The sequence below is a fragment of the Rhamphochromis longiceps genome, linkage group LG4 (assembly GCF_057381845.1).
Source record: "Rhamphochromis longiceps isolate RC_006_pf linkage group LG4, R_longiceps_female_GT1.1, whole genome shotgun sequence".
In the NCBI taxonomy this organism is placed as follows: domain Eukaryota; kingdom Metazoa; phylum Chordata; class Actinopteri; order Cichliformes; family Cichlidae; genus Rhamphochromis; species Rhamphochromis longiceps.
This window is the reverse complement of record NC_140560.1, coordinates 30,887,833-30,906,108: the sequence shown is the minus strand read 5'-3', so window position 1 is coordinate 30,906,108 and position 18,276 is coordinate 30,887,833. Positions and strand designations below refer to the sequence as shown.

Genomic DNA, 18,276 nt, shown 5'->3' with positions numbered 1-18,276 from the left:
AGAAATCTGTGTTTAACTAATGCTCTAGTAGGAAAAAGAAGCGAAAAGAAGATCTTGCAAAGTGTTTAGGAGAAATCAACCAAAGCATGACTTTATGTTGGGCTTGTCTCCATACTAGTACTTTCCACATCAGCAGATGGATCAGCATTCTGCGTATTGGTAAGATAAATAGAAATCTACATGTCTTAAACAATACAACAATCAGACAATGGTCACTTGGAAGGCAGTGAATGAACTAAAGCTGCCATGAAAGAAAAACAGCATTTGTTCTTGCCCTGTGGCTGACATATGTCAGTTTGCCTGTGGGTATCTGTGGTTTAGGATTTTCAGGTTTATGTGTACACAGAATTGTTTTAAATAGAGAGTTGTACTTTATCTTACTGAAAAAAAATAGTTATCACAAATCACAGTTTCACTTAAAGTATATGATATGAAATGAATAATTAAGCAGAGATATTTCAGATTTTTTAAGGACAATGCTATATTTAAGTGCATTTACACACACACACTTAATTTACAAAAACACACTGACATGTCTGCTGGTTGAAATTGAGGCCTGGATCTTTACAAAACACACAAATAAGGAATTTCTGGGTCAAAACTTTTCTGTCTTTCTGGTAAAAACACAAACTCTTTTAAGCTACAGACACACACACAAAGCTTGCGGTGCAGCCAGTGTTAAGGCACCCTAGCTGCTTCATTTAGATCCAACTAAAGTCCGTTAACTACTACTACAGATAACCTACCGATTATCTTACATGTAAATCTTGCTAAACTTTAAAGTTAACCCCAATATGTTCATCCTGAACTTTTCATGAAAGTCGAACATCTTTTTTTTTTGACAGCAGGTACCTATTTATACACTTGTGATTTGTACTTCACAGGGCAAGTTTTGGGTGATAATTTTGTAATATAATGTGATAATACAAAAACAAACCTTTTAAAAGACTAGTAAAATTGGGTATATAAACATATTTTATATTACTTTTCATTCATATACTTGGAATTCATTTATGTGAACTCACTATTTCTTTTCTAGTCTTCCTTAATATTCAGAGCTTCATGTATCTGACATCTCTGTTGTCAAACTGTTTTTTTAATGCCACACTTCAGAAAACCTTCAACATTTTTCCCTGGTAACAACACACCGTTTGAGAACTACTCCATTAACATAACAAGCATCTCTCTTTGGACCAGAGAAAATCAAGAAAATGCCTGGAAGAGGTTGAACCCCCGACCTTATTTCTGTTCGAAAATAGTACTATACTATCATCTGCATCTCTATGTCACTGATATACAAGACCTAGACAGAATAAAGCTAGTCGGGTATTTAATGCCTTACCTGTAACTGAAATAGGAAACCAGGTAGCTCCCACAAATTACATATTAACAGTATTAAAACGTTGAGGTCCAATGAACAGTACTAGAGGGCACATTTGTTTGGATTATTCCTTTAGGGATAAAATTGTCTTCTACAGTGCACTTCTTTCTGAGTGTGTATTTTGTAGCTTAACACATTTGCATATACACTCATAAGTGATTTTATTAGGTACACTTTGCCAGTACTGAGACACTTGCCTTCAGAACTGCCTTAATTATTCATGGCACAGATGCAATAAGATCCTGAAAACGTTTTGATCCATATTGACATCATAGCATCTCACAGTTGCTACAAATTTGTCATCTGCACACCCATGATATACATCATTATACATCACATCCCAAAGAGGCTCTATTGGATTGAGATCTGTTGATTCTAGAAGCTGTTAGAGTACAGTGAACTCACTGTCATTTAAGGAAACCAGTTATTTGAGCTCTGCAAAATGGCATGTTATCCTGCTGGAAGCAGCCATCAGAACATCCAAAGATCCAAATGTTGCAAGACTTATCAGACCAGGTAATATTTTTCCAAGGTTTGATGTATTGTGCATTCATGATTGCTCTTCATATATTGGTTGTGATGAGTGGTTATTTGAGTGGCTGTTGCCTTTCACACAGCTTGAAGCAGTCTGGCCACTCTCCTCTGACCTCTGACATCAACAAGCCATTTTCACCCAGAGAACTGCTGCTCACTGGATATTTCCTCTTTATTTTGGACCATTCCCTGTAAACCCTAGAAACAGTTGTGTGGGAAAATCCCTGTAGATCAGCAGTTTCTAAAATACTCACACCAGACTGTCTGGCACTAAAAACCAAGTTACATACAAAATCACTTAAATAACTTTTTCTTCTCCATTCTGATGATAAATTTGAACTTCAACAAGTCTACTTGACAATTCTAGCAGCTTAAATGCATTGAGTTGTTGCCATGCAAGTGGTTGATTAAATAGCTGCATTAAAGAGCGGTTGAACAGATGTATCTAATAAAGTGGCCAGTGAGTAAAGAACAAAAGATGCAAAGGTCCTCTTCAAATTCAAACCTTGGGATTAAAAAACCCCCCAAAAAGTATATTATTTACACACACTTTAAAAGGGGGTTCTTTATCCTTAGGGGCATCAGGAGATAATTGTTCAATTAAAAAATAGCTGTTTTCTTAAAGTTACAGAGCACCAGACCCCAGTCAAACACTACTATTTGCGTATTAGAAATTAAGGGAACATATTAGCTATCACTAGCTTTGCTATAAATATATTGATGCTCAGTGTTGTCTGGCGTGTTAGTTTTACGCTCTACGATGACGCAGTATTACGAGCTGTCGTCCTTGGATGCTGATTGGACCCGCTGTTGACGAGGGGTGTGCCCGAGGAGAAACGAGGAAGTGGCGTTTCCCTATTGCAATAACAAAGTTGGAATGTTTAATAACAGCAGATGAGATAGAATAATCTAAAAACGAGTGTTAACCGTTACTGATAGTTAATAAAATGCCGAACTCACAGGTTCTATTCTGGTTTTAATACTGTTTTTAATACAGTGGAAAGTGGCAGTGCTCATATCAGACATGCACTTCACTTTAGATGTTTTTGTTTCATACTATAAGAGAAACATAATTTTTTAGCCTATGTTTTCTCACAAAGTCTGTATGAACTTTAAGTCTGATCTAACTTTTTAATTATCACATGTGGCCCCAAACCCTCGATAGGTATTCATGCTACGTGTGCGGGCAAATGGTTGACACCCCACTTTGATATTTATATTTGCTCCTCTGTGAGCTTTGGTTAAAGGAGCAGTCAGAGAGCAAGAAATAGTGCGCACTGAGCAAGGTCATTATATTTATTATTTTTCATATTAATGTTATTTATTTATTATGGATGTAGGGGTTGTACCGGCTGAATTTTAGTCTGCCCCACTGCTGTCGGGCTATTGTGTGGATGGAAAGAAAGCTGTGCTTATAGGGGGAGGAGGAGGTGAGGGCGAATCGAGCTGATAAGAGAAGTGGCTTATGGCTGGCTGGCTGCTGCTCGTAACCCATATATTTTGTTTTTATCGGTAACAAGAGGTTTTGTGGTTCGTGGTACAGGTCAAAATACATCAAACCACCGGAGCTACCGAGAGGACGGTAGCATGATAATCGTGGAGAGGGCCCGTATCTGCATTTTACTGCGCCTACACCGAATCCATTGAGTCGGTTACCAGCGTCCGACATGGGGAAGGAGGTAAATGGTGTTTCGCGGAGCCGGTTTGAGGTGAGTTAATTATTTCCATTAACTGACAGTCACTGAGACACATTAAAAATAGCCGATATAACCGCTACGATCCGGGCCTGCGTGTTGACTGTTGCTATAATTATTATAAAACTGCGCTTATGGGGAGGCTATTGATGCAGCTTCCGCAGTCAGTATTTGGGATTAGGTCAAACACTGTTGTGTTGTTCAAGCAACATATAGGCTGTCGAGGCCTGGCGTGGAGAGGACGCACGTTAGTGTTTTCCACTAAAGCCGACGTGCTGCTCGCAGCCACTTTCAAGGCATTTTGAGTGCTCTTTAAACGTTGTCCTCGTTTCCCTTTGCGCCGTCAAAACAAAGACAATGAGGCTACAGAGAGCACGCCGAGGAAAGCTTCGACACACGTCAACATAATGAGCAGAAGTGGAGGATTTAGTGGTTTCACTTTGAAAAGAAGCTGCTTAAAATTATCCTCATATGCAGGATTGTTATGTTCCCCCCTTCTCTCTTTTGAGACCTCGTTATGTATGCTATATCTATAGCCGCTGCGGCGGTGGTGGCCTCAGTCTGCTACCTGCACCCGGTGTTAGCACAAAATATCTGAAAATAGTGCCGAGCTATTACAGTGTAACACACATCATAACCTACACTCGTCTCAAAAGGCCCATATGTACGCTGTCTACCTACAGTGTCGTTGTTGGGGTTTTTTTCCCCCCCAATGCAAGGCTATTACCATAAACTTTGTGTCGCAGCCGCGCAAGCGTAGCTCAATATTTTGGTGCGAACTTATATACAAACAAATGTATCCGGCCACTGACATTGGCCTGTATAGCCCGAGCATTTGATGTTGTTTAATCCCCAGTTAGCGTGGGATTTGTGTGTGTGGTTTTATTTATTTTTAACGGTGAACAGCTGACGACTCAGGCCGTTACCTTCTGGCCCGACAGCTGCGGCGGAGCTGCTGTTTAAAGGTATCTGGATTTAGGAGAGGGGAGAAACGGAAATGGCGATGTTTTGCCTTCAAGATAAAAGTTTCTATTTTTCAAACATTCTGTAGTTAAGGTTTTGTGTTTTGTTGTTGTTTTGTGTAGTTCACAAATTTATGTACTTGTTGTTTTTTTTTTTAACTTGAAGACATTTGATCTATTATAGCACCAATTCACAGCAACAGTTGCCTCAGGACACTTTTATATTGTAAGGTAAAGATCTTCAAATTTTTTAAGAAACCCCAACGATAATATGACCACCAATGAGGGAGCACTTGGCAACAGTGGGAAGGAAACACTGAATTTTAACGGGAAATAAACCTCTGGCAGAACCATGCTCGTGGAGGGACAGCCATCCACTGTGACCAGTTGTGGGAGCAGAGAGAGATGGCAGAAAAGGCAAACTATGGGAGATAAGCTGAATTTAATAATTGCCAACATGCAGTTGTGGTGTATGGACACATGGAGGGTGAAAAGAAATGAGTGAAGAGGAAATGGTCAGTGCATCATGGGAAGCCACCCAGCAGCCTAAGCCTGTTGCAGGAGCTGGATAGTTGAAGGCTCTGCTTCCTATTCTACTTTTAAAAACTCCAGGAAACACAAGTAAGCCTGCTGTCTAAGAACAAAATGCTACATAAGCATAACAATGTACTATGAAGGCTTTAAGATATGACTGGGCCTAATTATTTTACATTTTGTGTGTGTGTGTGTGTGTGTGTGTGTGTGTGTGTGTGTGTGTGTGTGTGTGTGTGTACATACATACATACATACATCTGATTACGTACATCTGATTTTTAGGAAGTAAAAAAAATAAAAAATCTGGGTATCGACATATCAGCCAGCAGTATGAAAATGGATGTTTTCATTGCTTATTAACTTTTAAGCAGTCTATTCAAAACACTAGATAATAACTTAAAGTGAAGATGCCGCTGGACTTTGCACCAGCAAATGATTAGCCGTGATCTGATCCGTTGGGGGCATCAGCTACTACTGTTCCATCAGATCCCATTGAACATACAAGTTGTACTTGGGTGTTTCAAGGAACCAATGCCAATCCTGACAATATTAGATGCTGAGTGACAAACTGAGTCCAAAGTTAGATGTTTGCCATCCAGAAGACTGCAGTTTGTGTCCTGTTTGTTCTTACCCACTATGTGAAGGGGTCCACTAAGACAAGCTAAGATAAGATGTGATGTAAATATTAAGTCAGGATTTGGGGAAATTCTTCAGTTACAACAGTTAAAAAACTAAAGTCAATGTAACAGAAATAGGAATATGTATCTAAAATAAACCTGGTATCTTGATAAGGTAAAGACTAATCTGAAATATAAATGCATATGTTAAAGAAAAATAAGTATAGTTTTAAATATTTACAAAATACTTATAAATAGAATATATAACAAGTAAAATATTTTCAGATCAACAACCATTTATATGTGGCAAGCATGATGTGTCATATTTGTTCCTATAACCTCATGCCATTGCCAAAGGACACTTAATGTATCTCTGTGAGACTCTAGCTGTTGACATATCTGCAGTCTTTGACCCCTTGGGAATGGGGAAGGGCTGGGATTCTGCAAAAAGGATCGAAACTGTTCTAAACAATGAAGCTGCTCAGCTGGACAAACTATGTGAAGCTTTGTAAATTACAGCTGTTGTTTTTTGTTTTTGACTTTTTTAAGTGGTTTGTGGTGGTGCAACATTTAGCACTGTCATCTCAAAGTGAGAAGGCCCTGGGTTCTGTGTGGAATTTGCTCGTTTGCCCCCGTGGCTCACAGATACTGCAGGTCAGAGAAATGGAAGTTGGGTTAATTGGTCATTCTAAATTGGCGATAGGAGTGTGGTCACACCGTGGCAGGGATCGACAGCGTCTGCTACTGTCAGTTGATGATATTGGCCAAGTAATCTATCAGTTGGGCTTAACTTATGATATGAGCTAAACAAAGCCTTTGTTGTTCACTAACCTAGGATTATAATTCCAAGCAAATTTAACAAATGGTATGCTCAGTAGCTTTTAGGTTTTGGTGGTTAGTTATAAGAAGCTTGAAACCAAATATGCTGGCTGGTAAGTCATCAAAAATGCAGTCTGCCAGTAAGTGTTTTATTTTGAAAGGCAGGGAAGGAAGTTGTGTTAAATACACAGCTCTGCTGCAAGCACTGAGCTGTTGCACTTTTATTCTGTTAACAAAAGACCACCCAACAGACTGGAAAAATAGATACTTAAATGGCCACTCATTGTATTCACTAATTAGAAAGAGTATGTAAACAACTATTTTGGAGGTTTAAACTGGTTTAAATTTCTGACCTTAAACAGGTTCCTTGACTTCACCATATTTAGTTGTGCCTAATTCAATCAGTGCATGTATGCAATAATAACCTAAAACTCAAATATAAGCCCCTCCTATCGATCAAACGACCAGGATTTAATTATTTATTACCAGGAAGGAATATTTACACATTTCCTAAAAATAAAATTACCCTTTGCCTCTGCAGTGGTTTACTACAAACTACAGAACACCCAGCTTGTTTTGTTTTTTGTTTGTTTGTTTGTTTTAACCCCCTGCATTACTGTTTATAACTGAGCAGTGGCCAAAACATAATGGTCACATTCATACTGCATCATTTTATGGTAGATTACAAAAGGGTACTGTGTATGGCTGTTGACCACGGACATCTGCTTCTTTTGAAACGGCCCTGGATTATTTGGCCAGAAAGCAACGCTCTGGAAGGCGTGCTGTCAGAGTCAATTTGCCCCAAATCCAAACAGAAAATGTCTGTCCCTTCTTACTCCCTCAAAATTTTACACGTCTGCGCTGGCAGGCAGCCCCCGCATACAGCTGTGTGAGTGTGTGTGTGTGTGCAGCTTGAGAAAGAGTTTGTGTTTTTATCAGAAAGACATAGAACAGCTTTGACCCCAAGATGCCTTATTTGGGTGTGCGCGTTTGTGTGCTTCGTAAAGATCCAGGCCTCAATTTCAACTGGCAGACGTGACAGTCTGTTTTTGTGAGTTGATGAATGGGTTTATGTGCACGTCCCTCAAAATCTGACGCTATTGTGTGGCTTCAGGATACACACCAATAATCAAAATAGAACTCTGTTGGGACCTTTAAATCATTCCCTTTGTTAAAACGGGGTAAATAAATCTTTCTTTTTGGAATTGGTGGTATTTGTTTCTATCAAGTAGTGCAAATAAGAATTGACAAACACCTTGTTGATCTTGTCATAAATCTTTTACCTCATGTAATTAACATGTGCCTTCTGCCACTTTTTATTTACAAGCCAGATCCGCCCCTGGTATAAACGTTTTGTTTTCTGAATGTTTGGAGAAAAATGGATTGAGCCAGATGTTACTTCATTCATCCTGTTGTGATTGAGTACGTGTTTCCAAGGACCATTGTCTCAACATCTTGCATTCAGTGATTTAGCACAGTATCATTTCCCACAAATTATGGGAACCCTAAATTCCTCAGTAAGAAGGGTGTGTGTAGCTGGGACTCAATAAATGCAAATTTATTGTCTCTTTGTTTACTGTGACTTTTTTTCTCTGAATTGGAGTCAAATTTGTGCTCACACAGCATGCAGTTATTTGTGTGGAAACCCATTTAGCTGTTTGCTGAAGCTCGAATTATTTGTCTTAGAGTCACAAAAATATATGGTACTGTAACCAATTCCAGTTTAAAGTTTCAGTACTTACTGTTTTGAACACTGGGTCTTACTCAGTAGCACGTGTACTAAGACGGATATGCATGCAGGAAAGATAAGATGAAAGCATAGGCCATCACAGCCTTGTAGTTGACAGTACAAAGTCCCACCTCGCTGTGGCCTGTGTTAGTTTATCTTCTGTCACCCTTTGTGTTTTCTGGGAATTGACATTGAATCCATCTCAGCTGATGAGATTATGATCTTTTATCCTTGCTTATGTGTTGGGGCCGTCCTTGAGTGAGGAGAGGGGATGAAAGGGGCCCCAGTCACTTTGTGATAGCCTCCAGGACTGATATTATCTTCTCCACCCTTTTAGATGTTCACAAATAGTGACGAGGCAGTCATCAATAAGAAGTTACCTAAAGAGCTGTTGCTAAGGTGAGTGACGTTTTGATGCACTTTAACTTACTTGCAGTTTTTTTTTTTTTTTTTTTTTATTGTTTGTTTTTTGAGGAAAGCAAAATTTGCATGTTGAAATTTCCACAGTCACATTCATGACTTTACTACGGCACAAAATCATACTCAAAGGCAGCACCTCCATCCTCTGTGTGTTACCCTAACACACGCAAATATTGTGTGTCTCACAATCATATCGTTTATGTTCACTTGCCCTTTTTAAACAAAGATTCCAAACACTAGGATGCCAATTTCTCTTGGCTCTACACACCCACTGCTCAACCAGTGCTAAAAGCATAATTACAAACAGGTGCTCGTGGTTATAAAACTTTTAAATTGATTTGAGAGAAAAAAAAGGGGGGGGGGGGGGGGGTGCTCACAAGCCTCTTAGCAAACAGCAAATGAAGGCCATAACTCAAACCTCGGCCTTGCCAGCCAAGCTGTCTGTGTTGCGGCTGCTGACTCTGTGCTGCTTGGCCTGGTGCAGTGCTGTGATTTGTGAGGCTGGCAGACTGCTGCAACTCACCGCATCCCTGCTTCAACCCCAATTCAGTTTTTTGCTGCATTGTAGGATCCTCTAATCGGTATCCAACTATATTCCTTAGAAAGAAATGCTTTCCCCGTCAGGACCTCACTTTAAGAAAACATATCTGTTCTGCAAGCAGGGAAATGTATTTTGATGACAGTAAAAGCAATATTAGCTGATTTAGTCAACACCACTCTGCTGTTAGGGGAAGCACACACAGGGTTGCGTTGAGGGCAGTAAAGAGGAAGCTTCTGGCAGCGGGGATCATGGTCTCTAAACCGTCCCTGTCTGTCTTCTAGAATCTTCTCCTTTCTGGATGTGGTGACACTCTGTCGCTGTGCCCAGGTCTCACGGGTGAGTCTGTGTTCACAAGGTGTGCGTGTGTGTGGTTTCAGTTATAGTATGTGTTCTGCGTGTGCATGCTAAATAACTCAGAATTTCTGTCCACTCCCCTCCGCTCCCTGCTTTTAGTCCTGGAATGTTCTGGCCTTGGATGGCAGCAACTGGCAACGAATCGACCTCTTTGACTTTCAGAGGGACATTGAAGTTGGTTCATTTCATTATATCTTATTACTAACAGATGCGATCATAAATGTTTGCAACTCCAAATATTAAAAACGAAATCATGCTTCAAATTTGACCCATCTGCCCTTCATGGTAGTCTTCTTACACAGAACTGTGCCCCTTAAAGTGCAGTTGCTATGTTTTTTGGGCCCCGCCTGGAAGTTCCACTTTTATCACCTTCACTGGATCTTCAGCTTGCAGTTTGTTTGGATCTCCTTGGGTGTATCAATAACCATCTATGGCCCTAGGTTTGAGCCTATCCCAGTATCAACATAGTTTTAATTGTGAAGAAGATGATGAAGTCAGAGACTAATTTGATGAGCAGGATGGTTTGTGGGTGAAAACTGTTTGGGTATGGTGTAAAACTGCATTTTTAGTACCACAGTTTAGGTTATTTCAGTCATATGTCCTCCATAGAACAGCTCTGGGGAATAGTAGAACTCCACTTTGACAGTCTAACCCTGCAAGATGAATTCTCAACCCCATCAATGTGTAAAAAATAATAAATAAATAATGACCAGTATGCTCCTGGTTGTACTCCCCTTATAAGCAGCCATGGTCTGTGAGTCACAGAACAATTTCTAACCACCAGAACACATTAATGCTGTGTCAGTTTTGAGATCCACAGAGAAATCGCAGATATGCGGTTTATGCGAACGTGACCTGCGATGAACTCTAAGAGACCAATGTAAAAATGGCTGGGAGGCTTTCTAGTGCAAGAGGAGTTGATCTTGAAGAGTAAATGAGCCAAATGTAAACCATGTGTGTCATCTTTGTTTGTTTTAGGTGGAGTCTGTGAACTTTATGATCGCAGCTTATATGTCACTTTATACTCGGTACTTTAAAGGTGCTGTAGAAACAAATACAGCAGAAAGAGTATGTTTCTTTTTGTTGCAGGGTCGAGTGGTGGAGAATATTTCAAAGCGATGTGGGGGATTCCTTAGGAAGCTGAGCCTGCGGGGTTGCCTGGGTGTGGGTGACAGTGCCCTGAGGTGAGTTTAGTGAGGACCTCGCCTAATTGAAATTCTCATACTAGTTCAGACCCTGAGGGGAGATAATGAGAGAAGTGCAGAATGACTGATATCACACAAATGTTTCTTTTTCTCTTTCTCTCTCTCTCTCTTTAGGACTTTCTCACAGAACTGCAGGAACATTGAGGTGCTTAATCTGAACGGTTGCACCAAGATCACAGACAGGTATAGTAACAGTCCATGCAGCAGTGCGGTTAATGTATCTAACATATCATAATACACTTTTTATCACTGTATTGTTCTTCTGCAGCACGTGTAATAGCCTCAGTAAGTTTTGTCCAAAGCTAAAGCACCTGGACCTCGCCTCGTGTACCTCCATCACCAACCTTTCACTCAAAGCGCTCAGGTATGGCCAGTTGTTATTTTGATATGCTGTTTTCCCACTAATTTTAAAGCACATATATCAAAGTGAACCTGTTATGTCTGTTCTTTTTTGTCCCTCTCAAACATAATGTTACAGTGGTGAATACCTTCTATTAAACATGACCATTTAGCTGAGTTCCAGAATAAATATATGAAGCCGGAAATTAGCTTAATAAGTCCCTTCAATCCTATGTACTACTTGTTGGCTGTGATTCATTTTTTCTTTTTAAACCTACACAAGTCACAGAAGAGATACGAATAATGTGAGAAGATTTCAATTTTGTTATGCATTTAACATTTCCCCTAATTGTCATTGCACCTTTCATTCTTTGCAAGTTTCCGCTGCTCACCCTTTTCTTTGTTCTATTCTCAGTGAGGGTTGTCCTTTGCTGGAGCAGCTGAACATTTCCTGGTGTGATCAAGTCACGAAGGATGGCATCCAGGCCCTGGTGCGCTCCTGCCCTGGTCTCAAATGTCTTTTCCTCAAGGGCTGCACCCAGGTACACACGTGATTATGTTATAATAAGTTGCTGGCAATTTCATTCTGTGTAACATTTTATTGAACACATTGGGGAGACCGTGGCTCAGGGGGTTGGGAATCGCATCTGTAACCGGAAGGTCGCCGGTTCGATCCCTGGGCTCTCTGTCCTGGTCGTTGTGTCCTTGGGCAAGACACTTTACCCTACTTGCCTACTGGTGATGGCCAGAGGGGCCGATGGCGCGATATGGCAGCCTCGCTTCTGTCAGTCTGCCCCAGGGCAGCTGTGGCTACAACTGTAGCTGCCTCCACCAGTGTATGAATGTGAGAGTGAATGAATAGTGGTATTGTAAAGCGCTTTGGGTGCCTTGAAAAGCGCTATATAAATCCAATGCATTATTATTATAAAACTTTTTTTATAAGTCAAAGTAGTGACTTCTTAGGTGCTCTGTTTTCTATCAGTCAACACTGTAGTGAATAGGGTCCACTTTAATCTTAGACTTTTTGTCATCTTCCCTTTCACTAGTTCTTCTTATTTATTGCAAGAAAAAGTGGCAGCTGCACACATAAAAGAAAAATTTTCCCATGCAACAAAGCATACCATCAGGGACAGACATTGGATTAAAAAAACAACAACAAAAAACCCAATAAATAAATAAAAAGAACAGTCTGCGCTGATTTAGTCTTTTTCTCTTATGAAATTCCTTATTGAGATATCAGTTTTCTTTCCCAATGCTTCCCAATCTTTTCCACAGCTAGAAGACGAGGCCCTAAAGCATATCGGAGCTCACTGTCCGGAATTGGTCACATTGAACTTGCAGACATGCTCAGTAAGTACATTTAACAAGAATAGAAGAAACACAGAACACAGACATCCAGACCCTAAAGCCTGCTCACACAATCCAGTTAGTCCCCTCTGCATCTCTTTCTCGTCTCATATCTCGTCTTTGATTTTTGTCATCGTTTCACTATAGCTTTCTTTTTGTTTTCTTTTTCTAAGCAAGCTTTCTTTTACCTGTTCTTAACATGTATATTATGAGTTTTCTAAAACACCACATACCAATATAATAAAAAAACTAAAATGTGTTACTTTTAATCATTTTACAACAATATTGACAGTAGTAGAAAGACACCATATCAATTGTTAAAACTAATTTTTTAAAATGTATGCTCTTTATGAATTTGATTAAATATTTCTTGACGGTTGTGGTGGGTAAATGCTCAAATGGAAAAGAGGGTAATTAAAAATAAAAACAGAACTAGGTTAAATACAAACTGTTTGTATTTAACCTAGTAAATAAAGAGCATCCCAAAGAAAGTGATGCTTTCATATTAATATGAAGTTGACACTTTGATATTATTCTGCTTTTCATTATAGTTTGTATAACTGATTTTGGACACAGGGTTGTACACTGTTTGCTTTTGCACATCTACCAGAGAGCACAACACAGAGAAGTTTTGCCTGGCATGTTTTTACATTTCACAGTGGATGTTGATTTGATTCACTTCCCTCATACACAAACACGTACTGTGTCTTTCTGTGAGCAGCAGATCACAGATGAGGGGCTCATCACAATTTGCCGGGGTTGTCACCGCCTGCAGTCTCTGTGTGTGTCAGGTTGTGGCAACATCACAGATGCCATCTTGCATGCTCTGGGACAGAACTGCCCCCGCCTCAGGTGACGTCACACACCTACACATCAAACTTTGTTCTGAGTTTTGCGAGAAACTGCAAAATATTTAATTTGTTTTACATAAAAATCCAACTAATCTTTGTTTCAAGAGTGTTTGTCCTGGCTGCCTGATGTTCGGGAGACTGTTCATACGCTTTCAAATTCCAAAAAGAAAGACCTGAATTCTCATTTTAAGCTTAAAGATTGCAGGATTGAGGTAATGGAATGGAAATAAAAGATATTACACTGACCCGTCTGCAGTACAGATATCTTGAGGCCTGTGACTGTAGAGCCAGTTACCTTTTTAAGTGTGAAAGAACTCAAAATTTTGGACTCTAAGTGATCCTTCAACTGTATAACTCTTCATTGTGTTCCTCCTTTTAGAATATTAGAAGTGGCTCGCTGCTCTCAGCTTACAGACGTGGGCTTCACTACATTAGCAAGGGTGAGTGTGGTGTCTGCCTCTTGGTTGCATTGCAGATAAATGGCAAGCAGAACTTTGGATCCAACAAAATCCTTTAAAATGCATAAATCCATAGTGATTATGCAATCTCTTTTCTTCTCTGTTATTTCTCTCTATAGAATTGTCACGAGCTTGAGAAGATGGATTTAGAAGAATGTGTGCAGGTAAATAAACAATATGGTATATAATGGTTGAACTGTTTTCTCCTTTTCTTCGCTTAAGAGAATTTTGTTTCTTTCACTTTTGCATCAGATCACAGATGGAACACTCATCCAGTTATCTATCCACTGCCCCCGTTTGCAAGTCCTGGTAAGTGTGTGCTTGCCACTCAAACATATTTTGCTCCTGCAGCATTTTCAAGCATAATGTCATGGCTGTTTTCATAGACAGTTTAGTAATAGAGCATCTGTATTGGTACCACAATGTTCCTGCAGAGTCTGTCCCACTGTGAGCTGATTACTGATGATGGCATCAGACACCTCGGCAGCGGCCCCTGTGCTCACGACCGTCTGGAGGTGATAGAGCTGGACAACTGCCCCCTGATCACAGATGCCTCACTGGAGCACCTGAAGAGTTGCCATAGTCTGGATCGCATCGAGCTCTATGACTGCCAGCAGATCACTCGCGCCGGTATTAAGAGACTAAGGGTGAGTTGTGTGGGCTGCGAGTAATGAGTAAGTGCTTGTTCAGTTGCAGAATGTATGGTAAACACAAATTGTACTGCTGATGTAAATGTATTCAATTTCTTTTTGACTGAATAAATCTTACCACACTTGTGAAAAACACAATTTTCATAGGACTGTAAGCAGCCCTGTGGGGAAAAAACCCTAAATACATCCTTACTGCTTCTTCTTGAGTAAGTAGCAGCCGGGTGTTGCGAGTCAAATGCACTTGTTTAACTGATCATCAGCAAATGTGACCCCCACTATGAAAGCAGATGTTTCATAGTAGAGTTCGTAGTGATGTTTCATGGTATTTCCAGGAGTGGACGTTCCAGTCAATTTTCACTAAGATGACACAATGCAAAGAAAACCCAAGCACTAGATTTCAGACACTGCAGGTCTCAGTAAGCATTTTCAATGTTCATGACAGGACAATTGGGCAGAAATAAAAAACACTAAACAGACATGGCTTGTTTGGAAGGTTTGCCAGTAGAAAGCCTTTTCTCTCTAAAAATAGGCAGCATGGCTTAGGTTTGCAGATTTGCGTCTGAATAAATCACAAGGCATCTGGAAGAATTTCAGATAAGATCAGCGTGAGCATGTATGGTGGAAACAAAGTACTGCATATTAGCAGTATGTAACTTTTAAACATTTTGCAGCCACAGGATCTGGACACCTTGCAACCATTGAGTTGACCATGAACTCCTCTGTATACCAACATATTCTAGAGTCAAATGTGAGGCCATCTGTCCAAAAGCTAACTCTGAGCTGAAACTGGGTCATGCAGCAGGACAATGATCCCAAGCACAGCAGCATGTCTACAACAAAATGACTGAAAAAGAAAAGAATCATGGTGTTGCAAAGGCACAGCCAAAGTCCAGACATAAACCTGACTGAAATGCTGTGGCCGTACTTTAAGCGAGCTGTGCATAAAAAAGGCAGTGTTGTAAAGAAGGGTGCGACATTCCTCCTCCAACATTCCTCCTCAGCAATGTTAGAGATGAATAAAGTCATCTTGAAAACAACTGATTCAGTTTATTGCTGCTAAAGACGGTTCAACAATTTATTGAATCATGGGATGGGTGTGTAGTTTTTTTTTGTTTTTTTTACAGGATTTTTTTTTTGTAAAAAACAAACAAACAAAAAAACGTGTTTTTTTTTTGTTTTTTTTTTCACATCATTTGTTAAAATCCAAATGTCTGTCTCAGCTAGAGCAGACATTTAACTACCTAGCACAAAGTTTGTGTGATTAACCTGTGTGTTGAGTTTTGTCACTGGTGTATGCTCTACCCAGGCACCAGGCTTTGTAAAAAGCATACAGAATATTTCAAGTAGTTGTAACAAGTAAAACAGACAACTCCTGTCGTGTGTAATGTATAAGGAAAAGGACAACTAAAGACAATGTCTGGACTTGATTCTCCCGACATTGTCCAGAGTTCTTGTGTGAAACCACTATGGATGTTTAGTTGTTTACCTTTGTAAACAATGCTGTGTAGCAAGAGCACAAACACTACCACAAAGGTATTGCATTCTTAGAGTTGCTTTGTCAGTCAAGCCATTTGTCCTTTTACAGAAGAATGCTGAAAATGCAAACTACTATCACTATTGATGTAGGAGGTTAGACTGGTGCTCTCTAACCTTTCCTCCTCATCAGCATGATCACGAAGTATAGATGTAATGCAGAGGGTGGAATCAGACAACACAGATTCATGCATTTTGTCCAAATGAAACTCTGAGTCATCGATCCACCCACATGAAGTGATGAATCAAAACTTAAGCTGTGAAAAACAAACTGTCTCCTTGACAGCAGTGAGTGAACACTCTGTCCAGATCAAGTCAGACTTCACTGAATCCTATGTTAGTCTTTGAATTTGAATGAAAATCAGACATAGCCTGACTGTGTCGACAGCAGTTTGACATCGTTTTTGATTACTGAAACAAAAATAAACTTGAGGTTTGCAGCAAAGCTATAGCTACTGGTGTACTAAATGTCCCAGAACAGCTTTCCACATATTTGTACGAGCGATTAATACATTTCCATCTGTTTCTCTCTCGTTTATGTTTTTTTACTACAGACTCATCTGCCTAACATCAAAGTGCATGCATACTTCGCTCCTGTCACTCCACCCCCCTCAGTCGGGGGCAGCCGTCAGAGGTTTTGCCGCTGCTGTGTCCTGCTATGATGTAAAGCGAACAGCCCCCTCTTCCCTCTCGCTGTGTCCCTCGTACATGCTCCCTGCAGCCAGTCACTTGACCCCTGACCTGCTCCCCCCCACCACTCCTGGCCCCTTGTCACAGACTACATGCTGGTGTGTCCCCCTTTTGGAGCTGCAGAGAGAGGGAGAGAGCCAAACAACACTACAGGGTCTTGGGTAACCTTCCCCAAAACGTTCTTAAATCTTACCACTGCACACAAACAGAACATATACAATAGGCTTTAATACAAGCTCAAGTGAAGAGACACATTTACACAGATTAACTTTTGGAGGACATTCGTGGGCTGTGTTCAGTGGACACACCAGTATTACAAAGAAGTTTTATGTTTTAAAAAATGTTATCACCATTGAGGGATTTAACTCGTCATCAAATGAAGTACAACAAAAAATCCTAACGAATGAGTCCGTCTTTCAAACGGAAAACCATTACAGCTTTTTACTTATCAAGCACTTTGAGCTTTTAAACATGGCTGAAAGATCCCACTCAAACTCCCAAACACAATTCCCTTAGTGTTTAAAGGTCAACTCAACAGCTACCTCTAGACAGGAACTGCACTTGAGTACAACCAGTGTTCGCTTGGTTCTACAGGCTGTTTATTTCAAAAGAGGGGCAGCGATGTAGCCACCTAACTGCCAACATCCCCACAAGAATGCAGCAGAAACTTTGATTTTTTTAATGTTATTTTATTAAGAATACTTGCAGCTATTTGCACTTACAATAAAGCAATGATGAGACACTTTGCAAAACCGGCATCTCAAAATTGAAGACTACTAACAACTAACAACACACACACACACATAAATAAAAAAAATCCTCAATTAACGCATACACTGCGCTTGCAGCGAATATGCCCTCACCTCTCTCTGTCTCTCTCTGTTACAATCAGAAGCTTCAATATAGTGCAGAGGAAAAATAAAAAAGAAGACAAAGTTTAATATTTTTCTAAAAATGGACAATTAAGGCTTACAAGTGGGGACTTGAGAAGATGCCAAATGTTGCATGTAACACCTCTAGTTTTTTAAAATCTCAATGTAAATATGTGAGGACTGCGGGAGTCAGAGAGTTGAAGCCAGATAAACAGCAACATGATGATATGAGACGGGGCAGAAATTACCGTCGATGAGTCTTTCTGAGGAGTCTCGAGCATGCTTGTTTACGTGCAGATGTGCGTGAGAATATGTGCTGGAGCTTTTGGAGAGTAAAAAAAAATGACCCAGTACTCGATATGGAGTGAAACAAACTGATGCTGGCATGTGAAGGCTCATGTCAACAAAAGAAGACGTTAAAAAGATACTTTTTTTTTTTTTTTCTTTTCTCTTTTGTCAACAAAAAAGGTCCGACCGCATTAATTCATGGTGTCAGACCAGGACAATGGAAAGAAAAAGCCAACTGAAAACAATCAAAGTAAAGCTATTTTCAGTTAGTTTGATTTCATTAAGTCAAGCTTGTTTTCGAGTCCTTGATGGTTCCAATGACGAGGAACTGGTGAACCCCACGCAGTGGCGGAAGGATGTGCTTGATGTTGGAGTGGCATCTGCGACTTCTCAACTTCTATGAGGCCTTTCAGGGGACGGAGTGATAGTGTGCTGCACCCTGCCACCTGTGACCTCCT

At 40.2% G+C, this 18,276-nt stretch overlaps 1 protein-coding gene across 3 annotated transcripts; it reads left to right on the top strand.

Moving 5' to 3' along the window:
- Nucleotides 1-17: 17 nt before the first annotated feature.
- fbxl20 (F-box and leucine-rich repeat protein 20) lies at nucleotides 18-17,985 on the top strand. Of its 3 annotated transcripts, none has more exons than XM_085404467.1 (16): nucleotides 18-159; nucleotides 3,459-3,624; nucleotides 8,608-8,669; nucleotides 9,513-9,567; nucleotides 9,685-9,759; nucleotides 10,675-10,769; nucleotides 10,905-10,973; nucleotides 11,059-11,154; nucleotides 11,545-11,671; nucleotides 12,405-12,479; nucleotides 13,198-13,328; nucleotides 13,707-13,767; nucleotides 13,905-13,949; nucleotides 14,038-14,094; nucleotides 14,220-14,432; nucleotides 16,523-17,985. In XM_085404467.1, the coding sequence occupies exons 2-16, from the start codon at nucleotides 3,583-3,585 to the stop codon at nucleotides 16,628-16,630; spliced, it is 1,311 nt and encodes a 436-aa protein (XP_085260593.1). In that variant the 5' UTR covers nucleotides 18-159; nucleotides 3,459-3,582; the 3' UTR covers nucleotides 16,631-17,985. The 3 variants fall into 3 exon arrangements, with proteins under 3 accessions (XP_085260593.1, XP_085260592.1, XP_085260591.1); XM_085404466.1 differs by lacking the exon at nucleotides 18-159 and adding an exon at nucleotides 3,101-3,201; XM_085404465.1 differs by lacking the exon at nucleotides 18-159 and having other exon boundaries at nucleotides 3,352-3,624.
- Nucleotides 17,986-18,276: the final 291 nt, after the last annotated feature.

Excerpts from the sequence above, each read along its gene's own strand:
- fbxl20 (XM_085404467.1), top strand. The coding sequence starts at position 3,583 with ATGGGGAAGGAGGTAAATGGTGTTTCGCGGAGCCGGTTTGAG. Across the intron at positions 10,770-10,904 it reads GTGGGTGACAGTGCCCTGAG|GACTTTCTCACAGAACTGCA; the intron begins GTGAGTTTAGTG and ends CTCTCTCTTTAG. Across the intron at positions 13,768-13,904 it reads GCTTCACTACATTAGCAAGG|AATTGTCACGAGCTTGAGAA; the intron begins GTGAGTGTGGTG and ends TTCTCTCTATAG.